This window comes from Bemisia tabaci, chromosome 1 (assembly GCF_918797505.1).
Source record: "Bemisia tabaci chromosome 1, PGI_BMITA_v3".
In the NCBI taxonomy this organism is placed as follows: domain Eukaryota; kingdom Metazoa; phylum Arthropoda; class Insecta; order Hemiptera; family Aleyrodidae; genus Bemisia; species Bemisia tabaci.
In genome coordinates, this window is record NC_092793.1 from 73046775 (window position 1) to 73061551 (window position 14777).

The following is a 14777-nucleotide window of genomic DNA, read 5'->3' on the forward strand; positions in this document are numbered from 1 at the left end:
ACAGGTTTTCGGCCAAACTATGATTAATCGCAGATAAATCCTGTGACAATAACTGGCAATCTTGCATTCACAGTTGGCTCTCTTCAGATTATTTTGTCAAAATATATTTCAACCAGAGGCCTGTTGTCGCTACGCAGCCGCCAACCACTGAAATGACTACACGCAAAAAATCGTAGAACAACTATGTCCAAGTTTTTACATGGATGAATGGATTTAAAAGCGACGGGTGCACGCGGAAGGATTTATCTCTGATTGCGACGTTTTGCACCACTTTTCTTGTCTTATTTTTAAACACCGTTGTTAAAAAGCTACACACACAGTTTTTCTGAAGAGTTCCCAAGTTTTTTCTTTTTTTAAACACAAAAGCTACACACAGTTTTTTATAAGTTTCGAAAATTCCGGAATCGTTTAAAATAAAATCACAAAAAATTTCGACGTGATATTTCCGTTTGTTCTGTTTTCTTTTTATCAAACCAAAATTAATTGTATGCGATTCGCTGCATCGTTTAAACATATACCGAGTTTCTGAATCGTTGCAATTAAGATACATATTTACCCTTTGATTGGGGTAAAAATCGGGTAGGGGCCGCGAATTTTGTTTGTCCTTCCACCGTACTTAGATATACTTAAAACGAATCTTAACTGCACTTAAGTCCGGCTCAGCGCTTCTGTTTGGCTGAAGCGACGGTGCAGTTTGGACTCATCGATGGATGTTTCGCCTCTATGTGAAAAAACCGAAAAAATTTGGCCCCAGGGACTGTCAAAAGAAATGACGCGTGGACCTAATTTTGCGGCGATTTTAGAGTCGCGCAAGCCGGGGAAAAAAGTGCGGTTGAGTGTCAAGTCGTCTCCATAGTGCGATGCGCCATCAATTCAGCTAGCGGCAACGCAACGTGCCTGGTAGTCTAGAATTTATCGCAAATAACTCTCGCATTGCGTTTGGTGCAATGCGAGAAGTATTCCTGCAGTCTTGCAGGCGCTGATATGAGTTTGACGCCGACCGCACCGTCGTGTTTAGCGCGATTATTCTAACTCCCGCCGTCAGGATAATCGCGTTATCGAACAATTGTTGACCCATGTCGTGTTTCGACGCCCTATGAGCACTACAACGTTACCTCGTTTCTCCCGCTAAAATATTTTCCCTTAGAGAAGTTAGAAAAGTTCTGTATGTTCGCTGTTTTAGATTGAATGGACCATTAAACAAGATTCAAATTTAAGCACTCTGATACATCATTCTTCATCAGAATTTCACGCAGAACACGATTCGCGGAACAAAAACTACTGAAATCAACCTCTAGCGAAGATATTAACGTTTTTATTGTGTGAGAGAGAGAAAGAATGCAAAATACAGGAGAACTTAGACCTAAAAAAAGAGTACTTATAGATATACGTGATAACTAAAAAAATGAGTCGTCTAAAATTTAACCATACATCAGACAAGTTGTACAATATAGCTTTCATGCACTAAACTAACCTGACACACACCTACAGGGAGTTCAATAAAAAAGAAAATCAAATTGTTCTAAGAAATCAACGCATTAAAACAATCGATTATCTTTTTATTTGTTTTAATCAATCACGCGTTTTCCAGTTCATTCCCATACTTCTCGCCAAATGCAGCTTATGGAGAAAAAAGAAGAAAAAAAGAAAAGAAAAAAAAAACATAATTTAGGTTGGAAATCTAAAATTCTGTGGTGTGCATGTAACCTTGAAATTTTCAGCCTAAATTACAATTTCCCTTTAATGTAAAAAATTCTTGTGATTGTGAGAAAAAACCATTTAGTATGTGTACCCCAGCCTGTAGAGATCCTGAAACTAGTTTAATCTCAAGGGTCGGCCAATTTTTATTCCAACCCATCTGCAGGGACACCGTTTTATTTCACTACGCTCCTTTGCTGGGAGCTGCGAATTATGGCCTACTCTCCGTCAACGTTATTAACCCTAATGTCTTGGCTTGGTAAGTTCCATTATTGTTGTAAAAATTATGCTAATATACTGTTAGTATTCATTGGTCGCATAAATTTGTCGAGGTTATTGCTACTTTTCCATAATTTTACCTGACCGTAATAGCGTAGCAAAATCTCTAAGGTTAAAATCAAAGACAAGTCAGCACGCAAAATGGTGCTTTTACGCTCTCAGTCATTTTACTTTCTTTCTTCCTCTCTTTTACCTATCCCACATTATTTCCTGATTTCTCATCTGTCCCCGTGAAGATTAAGCCTCGAGAGACATGCCTTCTCATTCGTATGTTGTAGTTTAAAATTCGAGAAGAAAATCACGTGAAATGAGTTTTTCCTTTATCTTCCTGTATGATATGTATGTCCCACTTTTACTGGGGGGTGTCTCTTCGTGCCCCTTGGACCTCCTTGATAAAGGCGCCCCTCTGCCCCCTCACGAAAAGTTCCGAGTTCCGCCCGTGACTATTATTTACTGGTTTAATTATAGACAAAAAATCTACAAAGTGAAAGCCCGTAACTCAGACTCGGGTGGTCATCGATTTGATTTTTTATTCATACAGCTATTTCCCGAACCGAGATGTCACCAACATTCTGTTTCTTCACTCCTTCACTGGCCTTGGTCTGCATCTCTACAGTCGACCACACTTGTACTGTTTACGGAATCCCCATAAAATGATATACGGGTGAGTTCTTTCAAGTACTTCCCTCGTTTTATATAAAATTCAGGAAAAGCGAATTTTAGAAACAGCGCGGTTGGAGAAAGTAACCGAAATTTTGTGTCTAAAAGTATGGGAAGTAGAATGCACAGTGGCACAAACTGTAAATTTAAATCTTCCGATCAGTTTATCCCTCGGTTCAACAGACCCCAAATAGCATTTTTCAATGTAAAAGTGGCAAAAAGTTGAAACAATGTTGGTATCAGTTGCAACAAAGTTGCAACCTTCGCTCAACTTTTGGTAGATAAGCGCCGATTTTCGGCGATCTGATCGGAAGACAAAGTTGCAACCTACTTAGATTGCAAAACTGCTACACTAAAGTTGTTTAAAATCTAAAGGTAGGCAACCAGCAATACTTTGAAGTTGAAACATGTTTCAACTTAATTGCAACTAGTTCCGACGATGATAGCTCCTTCGGGGGAGAGAGTAGGCAATCTGCACATCAATCTATTAGTTGCAAGAATCAAACGATTTTGTTGCAAGTTGTTGCAACCTCTGCCACTTGGGACAGAATCTTCTACCAGACCAAATATTTGGGTTGAAAAACTCCAAGTTCATATAGAGTCTAGATCCGAATAGATGGGGACAAGCCTGGTTCCCGAAGGTAACAATATTGGGACGTCGACCGTTGAGCGTTGCCCTTCAAAATTAGAAGAAGCGCCTTCAATTCTTGATCAATTTATAAATTGTTGACCGAGTAGGTATAAAGACTTGTATTCGATAAATCTGTTCTCTCCGCGATTAATGTTGATCAAAAGTATAGGTGCCTCTCAATTTTGAAGGGCTGCGCTCAACAGTCGCATCGATAGAGCATTTTCGCAACAGCTGATGGACTCAGCCCTCGCATCAATGGACCACTAGACAAGGTACGAATTTCAGCAATCTGATACATGTTCCTTTACCAGAATTTCACGTAGAACACGATTCGTGCAACGAAAATTACTGAAACCAACTCCTAACGAAGATATTAACGTTTTTATTTCACATTGGTTACGAGGAATTTGCACTGCCCGCTCACAAGAAACTCAAAGCTCTACTTCAGTCAAATCGCGCACTACAACGGTTTCAGCAAGCTTCTCAATCGAGCAATGTTCATTTCTCATCATGTGTTGTTCAAACCACAAGAAATTTGCTATAGCTGAGCCAAACCGTCAAGATTGAGGTTGCCAGATTTTTATATCGCAGAGATTATCATGATAAACGTTTAGCGCGCGATGAGAATCACGTAGAGCATTGAGTTTTCATGAGAGGGTGGTTTGAATTCACGCATCAAGAATCATTAAATATCTTCGTAAGGAGTTGATTTCGGTAATTTTTGCTGTCCGCATCGCATTTCTACGTGAAATGTTGGTTAAGAAACATGTATCAGAATGCTGAAATTCATACCTTGTCTAGTGGTCCATTTCTAACGGGAACCCAAAGACTTCTACCGCGGAGAAGCAATTAAAATCCACAATATCATGATTTCTCGTGTTGTCTTGCGTTTCAGTGTCTACGGCTCCTTGATTTTCAATTTCGGCTCCGTCCTGATTTGGGTGATCCTCGGTCGCTTCCTGTGCAGCCAAAAGCCGAGCACCTCAGTTTTCGTGGGTCTTGGCTCGGGTCTCACGCTTGGTTTAATTGGCAAGTGGTATTTGGACCACGTCGATTCCACCGTCCCTCACTAGTGAGTTAAAAATTATGCTTTCCGCGCTACCCATTATTCACGTGGGCAACTTAAGGGCCCTCTTGGCCCATCGGACGGACCAGAGATAGGCGAGAGCATGAAAAGATGGGAGAATCACCGAAAAAAAGTGAAGTTGATTTAACATGCCGGATGTAAAAAAAGTGTGCGAGAACTTATAAAATGTCGAATCACCCGCCACAGCAGTTAGTTTTACATCTTGGCATTGCTAATGTAACTGCTGTAGCGGGTAATTCAGCATTTTATAAGTTCTCGCGCACTCTTTTTACATCCAGAATTTTAAATAAACTTCACTTTTTTTTCGGTGTATACAAATAAATAATACATGCTCACTCTTGTAGGCTAATAGTTTGAGACATTAAATCTTTTTGCTCAGGGTAAAGCCGGGGTATAGCCGCGTTTTTTTTTTTTTTTTTTTTTTTTTTTTTTTTTTTTTTTACCAAAGCACATTTTCCCACGCATAATGCGGGAGAATTTAATAGGTATCGATAACCGCAGTCTAAAGCGTGCCTCCGTTGCAAATATTTTACGAATCGCTTTGGCTTGCCAAGGGTAGGAATAAGTTAAAAAAATTAAAATTAAAAACTCACCTTTAGTAAAGCTCAACCATGCTGCATACTTTGATTCGCATCAAACTCAGATTTCATTATAAAGTTAGGTCAAAACTCCACCCTCCTCGTCTGGACTGTCGAAGGGGACTCTCCTCCCTGCTCATCCTAATTTTTTACTCCTCTCATTTTTTATTCGATCCCTTGAGTGTTGATTTCGCCTTATCTGAAAAAAGCAAAATCAATGTGTGAAAAATCATGTATCCTCTCATGTCTGAAACTGAAACCCAATGGTTCACCAGGAACTCATGGGTTTGCAAGTATAGGTACTGAAACACAAGCGGTAATAATATCAGAGAAAAAATTACGACACTTACAAAGAATCATCAGAAATAGTTTGTGATGATTACGTTTTATCCTGATAAGTTCCAGTTTCACCCGTAGACAAAGACCCATACAAAAACGCGCATTGGCGCCTACAAACCTAACAGGGATACTTCACGCATTGCGCAATGCGTGAAGTATCCCTGTTAGGTTTGTAGGCGCCAGTGCGTCGCCGCGCGATGCGTGAAGTATCCCTGTTAGGTTTGTAGGCGCCAGTGCGTCGCCGCGCAATGCGTGAAGTATCCCTGTTAGGTTTGTAGGCACCAATGCGTCGCCGCTCCGCTTTGTGTTAGGCTCTAATATTTAATCTCGCGGAGTCGGCGTTTTTCAGCTCATGATTTTGAAATGTTTGCACACTCTGTATGGACCATCTCATTTTAATTGATGAAAAAAAAATATGTTTTAAAGGAAAATATAAAGTGTGTTTTGTAAATATTAAGGTAGTTCCGTAACAATCTTAATGATTTCCAAAGCACGCGAATTTCTACACAATTTCTTATAGCCTTTTATAGCCAATGGCGAGAATGTGTAAAGCCCGGCGATAGGAACTATAGCCCGACTGTATACTTTGTTATAGCTCCCATGAACCCGCGGGAGAGACCTGCACTTTCAACTTCCTGCTCCTCCTGCTATTTTTCCAAAATTTGATCTACGATTGCACCAACCAAGGGTGCTCCATCCAGGTTAGATGATTGTGAAATTGATCTAATTGGGAGGACTTTATGCTAGCTCGCCCAAATAGCTTTCTGATGAATTAAATGAAAGTCAATAATTGTTTACAAAAAATTTCATTCTAATCTATGACAATTTTTTTAAGGAGATACATGGACTACTTTGCTAGGAGAGGCCTGGCGCCCCTACTCTCGGGTTTTCAAAGGGGTATAGAATACCCAACAGTTCAGAGGGGGAAATTTTCGCCTCCTTGCCACCATACTGCCGCTCCCCCCCCCCCCCCCCCCTCATTCGCCACATGTAACTCTCCCAGAAGAGATAGTCGGGTCAATTTTGACCCAACTTTGGATTTCTAGGAGTGGTCATCAAAAATAAATCCCTGACATGACACAATTCTTGAAAAATACCAATTTTAGACGTGAGCCTTTTAAGGGACATATTTTAATTTTTATTTACTCTTTTATTCTTTTATCCTTTAATTTTTTTTCTTCTTCAAAATGATCACTGATATAAATATCGTAGCATACAGTTAGCAAACTTGATCTTAACTTTTTTCATATTTCATAAATAAGAGGCACCTTAAAGACGTTAATAACGAAATGAGATGATTAAAATCAATACAATATGGGAATGGATATCAAAAAAATAAAAGGACGAGCGTGTATGACGGCGCAGAGATACAACTATTCGTGTTTGATGGATGTCCGTGTTGCATCTGCAAAATTGAAGGCTCGATGAGGCGCGAACTCGCACAGCTACGAGTCTCCGCTCCTGCCACTTTAGTGTTGCTCAGATTCGGAAGAGAAGTTAAATAACGAGGCCCGAATAGGCCCTCCTCTCTGTTGCAGTGTTGCTCATGTTGCTCTGGAGGCACCACCGGGTAAAAGGACAAACGGAACCAACACAACGTAGAAATAGAGCGAGGAAAGGGACGCGCCTTGATGACGGCGCAGGGATACCACTATTCGTGCTTGATAGACATCTGTGGTGCATCCTGCGAAATTGAAGGCACCCCGGAGCGAGGCGTGAACTCTCAATGCTTCGCTCTGTGCTGCGAATGAGGACCTGTGCTGAGAACCACTGTCACCTGGATTTCTTATTTTTGTTTTTTTTTTCGTCGTCAACTTTTTGGGGGGGGGTGTTTTAGGATTGGGCTGGGGTGGCTACCGCCACCTAGAATTCGGGAGAAAAAGCTGAGAGACGAGATCCGATTACGTCTCTCCTATCTTCGGCTGTGTTCGACAACTCGATTTTTTCTTCTTTTTTTTTCAATTTGACGTCTAATTTTTTTTTTAGAATGTATTTGTAAACCTTTATCTACAGCTCGAATGTACCAGCTCCACAACTCCTCCAGGCATAGTCGGGTCAATTTGACCCGACTTGTGATTTGTATGGGTAGTTGTCCAAAAAAAAATTCCTGACACTATTAACCCCCCCCCCCCCCCAATCAATTTGATGTCTGATTCTTTTGTTCCGATGTAGTTACAGACCTATATCCAAAAATCGTACCCACCGGTCCCATACAACCCGCGGGAGGTTTTAACAAGCGTTGGGGCAATTTGACCCTGCTTGGGCACCTATGGTTTAAGGGGCCGTTGAGGCATTCTGGCAGACTTTACGGCCCTCCCTCGCCCCTCCGTAATACACCAATAATACAACCCCCCCCCCGCCCATTTTGAATTATGTTACACTGGTCAGACCACCCACCCTCAATTTCTCAGAGAGTAGCAGAGCTAGCGTGAAAAAAAAAAACAGAAAAATACTTTTCGTCGGTAAATACATTTTTTTTTTTTTGGAAGTAGGAGACTTACATAAGTCTGGGCTTGAACTCCCTCCTCCCACTCATGAAACCCTGTAAGGCAAGCTCAGACACCCTTTTCCCTCATGCGCAACTTACGTAATATTTGAAGGGGCCCTACGTTTTTTAACCTATTAGAGGCTAATCTTACCGCTTTGATTGTTATTAATGATTAATCATCAATTGAATGTCTTGATAAAGAGAATATTTAGTTTTGTATGTTCCAGCAGTCGGAGCCAACCCGAACTGAGACCGTGTTGCATACAAGTACAACAACGTTGTCCGACTGCTTTTGGCCAATGTAACGAATAGGATGGGCAACTTCCTCGTCAAACATATCTCGATCGACTCTCTCTTCTCCGCCTGTGTCCAGCATCTGCCTCCATACAGTTCGATTCGATATCAAGGTGATAGAATGCAGAGGAATGGTATATTTTCTAAAATTTTTGGTGCAGAGGTATAGCATTCCCGCGGGATCAAAAATCTGCTGATTATATTGAAAGAAATAAACAACAAATCAAGATAGTGATTAATAGAAATCCACTGAAAAAAAGAACGGATTTGACCGGCGGTGATCCCCGAAAATTTCTCCAGCATCGCGCGAATTTCTCTCGAATGAAAGCTTCCCAAATAATACATGATGTTAGCCAAGCTTTGATAGCTAATTGCACAATCCCAGTGGTCAGTTCTACTAATTACGCTCAAGTTTTGCAGGAGCGCTAATTCATAATATCCCGCCTCTACTAAGATCAACATTTCCGTTGCGTTTCGCATTTCCGGTTCACCGACATGATCCAAAATTTACTGGTTCTTTTCCACCGTGTTCCTTCACTTCACTTCTTCCACTCCGTGTTTTGCTCTTGCTCTTGTTCAAGTCGAATTTTCAAGTTCTCCTACTTTAGTTCTCACCGAACAATTTTTTTCAAGTCTAACTAGTGATTGTGACAGATTCAGAATGTCTGCTCCAGCAAGTTCCGATAGCAGCTCTATCGTCGCCAAATTCGGGAAAATTGCCTTCAAACCTGTCAACAGAGACACAGTTTTGTTCCACTACGCCCCCATTCTGGGAGCAGCAAATTATGGCTTACTGTCCGTTAACGTTATGAATCCCAGCATTTTGGGAGGGTAAGTTTCTACTTTACAGTACCGAACTCCTAAATTTGCGTAAGTCACTCTGCACCTAAGAAACCTCCCCTGGAGAATGCCCCTTTTACTTGCTTGTTACCCCCTAGCAAGTCTCATCAGTGCCTGCCTTCATTATGACTGTGGGTGATGAAATGGGGGACTTTAACCTTAGCCATGCTTTATGCTTACTTTTTCGAAAATTTTCAGCCCTTTGCACTTTTGCAAGCTATTGTGACATTCTCAAGGTTTTATCATAGAAACCTCTACTGTCCCATCTACACTTTACGATGATCATTGAGGTTAATCCAGGGTTCGGAAGAGTTACGGAATTGAAGAAATGAAATTATTTTTACTTATGAGTTTCAGCGCTGTGGTCTGGCTATGTGACTGCCTATCAGCTGCTTTAAATTAGCTATGGGCATGTATACACTCACGTAAATCCGCTCTTAAGTATTGGAAACGGCTAGTGCTGTCGGAACTGCGTGAGCTCGAAATCAAAGTACCGTTGTCCTGAACGTCTGTTGGATCAGTTAATTGGCTGTCTATCTGACATATATGGCATAAGGGCATTTTCACTATCTCTAGAAAATCCAACAGCCATTGGTAACGCACTATTTTGTTACAAAACCGTAGCTCACAGAAAACTGATAGGACACTCCTATAAGTCAGACAAAGTTGACCGCAGTCGACTTATTTTTATAAGACTCGAGTGAATTTTTGTCAGAATTTCCTCATCTGATGACGAAAAGCAAAAACTTATAATTTAACTGTTCCACACAGGAGTTGAAAAGCCAAACCCCCATTGAGCGCTATGTAGGATTATTACCTTGAAACTGATTCTTAGTCTGATTATTACCCCAACTGAATGCAGGGTCTGGTTCTTTTCTGTGATTCAATTGTTTTTAATTCTCTGTAAAATCTTTTGCCCTCTTGAAATCATGCTATTAAATGTGTAAACCACTTGGCTCTGGCAAAATGTGTTCTACCCACAGCTTGTTTTTTGAACATTGCTGCATTGGTATAAAAGAGCACATAGGTAGGTATATAATCTTTTTATCAGAGAAATTAAGTTGAATATACCGCTCATTTATCAGCTTTGTATTCATTTCATCCCCAGAATGCTGAAATAAGTTTGTTTCATGAACTGCCAGGGTGTCTCCAAGTCCAGAAATAGTACTTACTGATTTTTTAAGGGTGGCCCAGAAGCACTGAAAAAGTGCTCAGATTCTGCAAGAAGGTCTGGAATACTTTTATTTTTTTGTCATTTTTATTGCAATTGGAACGAGAAACTCAAACCTCTGAAAGTTTTCGAATTTCGTGAATCGGAAGTACTGAAAAAGCACTGATTTTTTTCTGTTAAGGAGGTACTGAATTCCTTGGGAATATATGAAAAAGCACTTTAGACGTACTGATTTTTGGCCAGCCTCGTTTAGTAGACTCTATTAAAATTTAATTTTTCTACAACATTTTATGTGTTATTTCCTTGATTTCCAGTTTGTTCCCCAACCGTGATGTTACAAATATTTTACTCCTTCATTCATTTGCTGGTATTGGACTTCACATCTACAACCGACCTCACTTACAGAATGTTCAAAAGACTCACAGAATCCTCTACAGGTAATGGTTTTACTGGTTTAAGAAAAGACACGGGTTTGTTCCATGATTTATGCGAGCTGTAATGTTTTGCTCCAGCTGGTGTGTGTCTATATGAATTCAATACCAAGTTCTTTGAATATACCAAATATGGCTCAGTTAGTTCAGTGCATACTTTAACTTGAACCGTGATTCAACTTTAACAAAACCACCCTCTCAATAGCTATGAAGATTTCTACGTTTTCCCCTTTTCTGTTGTTAGGATACATAGTCATCATAGTTAATCAAACTCAGCTGTCTATTTTATCTCATGAATATCGAAAGGATTTTTCTATGCATAATTACATTTGTGGGACAGAATTCTGTATATTAGACCTCAGGTTGTCTCGTGAGGAAATTATTTTTTCAAAATTAGTAGCAGTCAATTATTTTCTTGATTATGAAACTAAAAAAATCCCTTCTTGATAGCAGTGTTCCAAAATTTTATTTCTAAATTTTTCTGAGAAAGTTTCACTTGACTTTTTTTAAAGAAATCTTCAAAGATCATGCTCAATAGATAAGAGCAAAATCATTGAAAAATGTGCAGTAACTACGATGAGTCATCCTTCAAAATGATAAGCAAGACTAAAAATTGGCAGCGTCCTACATAAGTAACTAGATGGTAAAATAGTGCTGGGTCCACACCATTGTACAGGGAAAACAAAGCCCAAAAGCTTAAAAATGAAGATATAAATATAAAGTTGCTCCTAAAACGCATTCTGACATTTTGCAACACTCAAACGCCACATATTCCCGTCTTCCCAGAGGTTATCGGGCGATAACAATTTTTGACGAGAGCATAAAATTTTGAGCTCTACTGAGTACTACTACAAAACTTAACTCTTTTTCTATTTAACTTTGATGCTCATCTCTGGTGTAAACTTATTACCATGAATGAAAAAAATGGAACCTGAATTAGGTTTATTTTTTTTTTATATGGACAGTATTCATAATGATTTGTTCATTTATTCTTCATCTTTCCTTTGTTTCAGTGCATACGGTTCTTTAGTCTTCAGTTTTGGCTCAGTCTTAATTTGGGCAGTACTCAGCCGCCTCTTCCCAGGCAGCAAATGCGTCGCAACTATGGTTGGTGTGGGAGCTGGATTGACTCTCACTATTGTCGGCAAGGAGTATTTAGACCATATCGATTCTCAAACTCCAAAGAAGTAGTTTCTGCAAGTAGTTCCTTTATTATTTCGTCATGGTTTTTTTCTCTTTTTTTTCCTTTTGTATGGAACTCATGCAAATTTAATTTAGGCATTAAACTCTACATTTTTAGTACCAGTTTTTTTATGACCAATACTACTTTTTGCATGAAATTTTGTTCACTTATCAAGTCTTAAAATATTTTTATACATCAAAATGAAAAAAGCAGCCCCAAAAAACCGCTTAAAACCGCGTTTTTGAAACAATTATCCCCTCCCTCCCCTCCCTCAAGACTTTTAGGAAAGATCAACTGAGTAATTTTATGTGAAGAGATCATAAAAGAGTTGAGAGGTATTCTCTTCAGCTTTCAAAAAAATTAAGCTTCTTCAAATCATGGTGTCAAAATGATCGATCCAGGTTTTGACAATATTTTTGAGGTCCTCCTCAGTATTCACATTATATGCCCAGTCTTTTAATGCTTTTTTACAATCAAGACAATTACAGATTTTCCCTCTTTACTTCTCCAGGTACTTCTCTAGGCTATTTTTATGGGGATTTATTTTTATACTGAATACAGTAAACTGTCCTATACAATCATTTCAATAAATTATGAACCTGGTTACGTGGTGAAGAAGGAACGCTTATAATAAGCTTATACGCTTATTATACATTGCCTTAAAATTATTTGCTTCAATTTTGTTCAGCTTCAGAAATGGATGATTAGAGTAAGCCTTAATAGAACAAAAAAAAACCTTGATAATGATGAATGATTCAAGTCAACAATGAGTGACTAAACAAGGTCTAAACTAGAATAAAAAGTCACATGATATCTCGTCAAATTCTTTCGTAGGAAACAAGTAACACAAAGCAAGGTCTGGAAATCAACTCCTGAACCATCAATTAACAAGTATTTTTAACATGGACCAGTGGAAATTAAATTATACAAATGACTTCATTTGTATTTTTACCTTTTAAACATTGTTAATTGTTAACACTTTTATTCTGTTAAGGAGTTGACTTTCTAACTTTCCACTGCATAATTTATTTTCCTCGTCAATTTTGAAGAGAAAATACTATCCGATTCACATTTTTTCTAGTGGCCATGCCAATATTATGTGACTGATACGTTTTGTGTCTAATTAGGATTGTAATTTGTACATGCTTTTCCATTTTCTTGGTAGAAAGTCTAAGAAACTGGTGAAGTAAACCTCAAATATTCATTAATATTTAGGAGCAAATCTGGTTTGTGATATTTTCCCCTTTCTCTAGTCATTTAATGTGGCCTGTTTTCATGGGTTATTTCTCTGTATCTCTTCTAAAGTTTGAACTAAAAGAAGAAAACATTGAATCATAGTAAAGTTTTACATTACAATCCTACATAAAAATGTTTTATTTTCAAGATATCAATAATGATACTTGAAGTAATTAATGATCCTTCCTCTCAGTACTGTATGAAAGTATGGTTTACAAACGTGAAATCGCTCAAATTTGTATTCATACCAGGTTGTAAACACCAATTATTGTCATAGAAGGAACAAGCTCTCCCCACTTTAAAGTTGAAATCCACTCGACCTATTTTAAGTTTTGAGCCCAAGATTCATTGTGAAATACTGTTTTTCCCGGTTTGTAATAGAATCTACAGTATCAGTTTAATGCTGACAATGACAAATCTCCGGAAACATTTTGCGTAGTTTGTGATCGCAGAACATACCGACAGTGAAATTGCAAACATGAGTACCCCAAGTGCGGTGTTTCAGAATCTGCTTCTATTTAATTTTCTAATAGAAGACCAAACCAACATCTTGGCTTGGCATTTTAACAGAATGTTCTTCCCACAAAAAATACAAATTACCCAAGCATTCAAGAAATGATGTAAAGTGGTTTTTTATTCAGAAAGTAAGCTATGACACGCAGTGAAGAAGTCTGCAACGCTGTAAAACGAGATGCGCATTCCTGCAGTTTCACCGTCGATATCTTTTCCATTATACCTCATGTTTTAAATCCAATATGGATTCGAATCAAGTAGTTTAAAATTTCTTTGATTTCTTTTACCAGTGTTTTGAAGATTGGTATTAAAGGAACAGTCAAGGAAAAATAACCCTAAACAACAGAAAAACCAAGAAAGTATTGAATGATTTTGCAGGGAAGACTCATAATAAAATACTACAGGTATGGATCTAGTAGCTGCAGTAAAGTATCACAGGAAAAAATTCTTCAAGTCACAATGCAGCAGTCAAGCCCTTTTTCCTAACTCATTGACAGACTTCATATACACAAAGTGACGAAAGATGAGTTTGACGGTCTTTTACCACCACAGCGACAGAGCTCCTGTACACAAGCTTTCTATACAGACCTTTGATGCATGAGTCAGATGAGCCAATCAAAGACGAGTCAGTTCCATGTTTTTACCTGTTCTTTCCTCCACCATGAAAAAAACTATATTTTTTCCAATGAGTGGCTTTGCTAAAACCTGAGCTATACTAAAGCTAATGCTATTGATATTTTGAACATAAGATGAATAGGCTTGTTTCTACGATTCTTTGGAAGTGGACCCAGAATCACAAATCTCCTCTCTCCCTCTATTCTTACCATGAAATTTTGCAGTCTCAGTTTAAGTTGACAGAACGATATTTAAAAGCCATCCATCCGGGCTTTAGATTAAAATTGGTCGCTCAGAATAACTGAGCAGTTATCAGGGGAAAATTTAACAGAGATCTCCAGATACACTTTACTTTTCTGTTAAATAGTGTTATTAGATGTGTATGTACTTAATGAATAAGCTGCAATGCTCTGTTTTGCTGTATTTCTCCGTACTCATGATTTGGGGCTTGTTCATTATCAGCGGAGTGAGGTGTGCATTGTTCTAAGTGATTTTTTTTTTCCTTTTACCGTTAAGTAGTTTTAGTTTTAGTTTTCTTGTAAATAAACCCATCTTTTTTATTAAAGCACCCAACTGATCACATCTGTTTTGCTTATTTAATATGCCCTAAAAATTTTCATCCTTATCTAATTAATTTCTTTTTCCGTAAAGCTACAAATAGTTAAAGTAGTACCTGTACACCTGTAAGGAATGGAGTTTCGTTGCTAGCTCTTTGGCTTTTTAAAGGCAATCAA

At 38.6% G+C, this 14777-nt stretch overlaps 2 protein-coding genes across 7 annotated transcripts; both read left to right on the forward strand.

The window, feature by feature from the left end:
- The first annotated feature begins 1517 nt into the window (after nucleotides 1–1517).
- LOC109033184 (uncharacterized) lies at nucleotides 1518–8575 on the forward strand. Of its 6 annotated transcripts, none has more exons than XM_019045666.2 (6): nucleotides 1518–1957; nucleotides 2519–2641; nucleotides 4164–4340; nucleotides 5333–5366; nucleotides 5870–5973; nucleotides 7973–8575. In XM_019045666.2, the coding sequence occupies exons 1-5, from the start codon at nucleotides 1785–1787 to the stop codon at nucleotides 5936–5938; spliced, it is 576 nt and encodes a 191-aa protein (XP_018901211.2). In that variant the 5' UTR covers nucleotides 1518–1784; the 3' UTR covers nucleotides 5939–5973; nucleotides 7973–8575. The 6 variants fall into 6 exon arrangements, with proteins under 6 accessions (XP_018901211.2, XP_018901212.2, XP_018901210.2 ...); XM_019045667.2 differs by having other exon boundaries at nucleotides 7991–8575; XM_019045665.2 differs by having other exon boundaries at nucleotides 1519–1957; nucleotides 7988–8575.
- On the forward strand, nucleotides 8571–14623 carry LOC109033185 (uncharacterized). The gene is made up of 3 exons (XM_019045672.2): nucleotides 8571–8885; nucleotides 10380–10502; nucleotides 11510–14623. Exons 1-3 carry the CDS (start codon nucleotides 8716–8718, stop codon nucleotides 11685–11687), a joined length of 471 nt encoding a protein of 156 aa, XP_018901217.1. The 5' UTR covers nucleotides 8571–8715; the 3' UTR covers nucleotides 11688–14623.
- The last annotated feature ends 154 nt before the right edge of the window (nucleotides 14624–14777 follow it).

Bases quoted from the DNA above. Each gene is read 5' to 3' on its own strand.
- LOC109033184 (XM_019045666.2), top strand. From the start codon at position 1,785: ATGTGTACCCCAGCCTGTAGAGATCCTGAAACTAGTTTAATCTCAAGG. The intron at 1,958-2,518 runs GTAAGTTCCATT...TTATTCATACAG, and splicing joins AACCCTAATGTCTTGGCTTG to CTATTTCCCGAACCGAGATG. The intron at 4,341-5,332 runs GTGAGTTAAAAA...TATCCTGATAAG, and splicing joins GATTCCACCGTCCCTCACTA to TTCCAGTTTCACCCGTAGAC.
- LOC109033185 (XM_019045672.2), top strand. From the start codon at position 8,716: ATGTCTGCTCCAGCAAGTTCCGATAGCAGCTCTATCGTCGCCAAATTC. The intron at 8,886-10,379 runs GTAAGTTTCTAC...CTTGATTTCCAG, and splicing joins AATCCCAGCATTTTGGGAGG to TTTGTTCCCCAACCGTGATG. The intron at 10,503-11,509 runs GTAATGGTTTTA...CCTTTGTTTCAG, and splicing joins ACTCACAGAATCCTCTACAG to TGCATACGGTTCTTTAGTCT.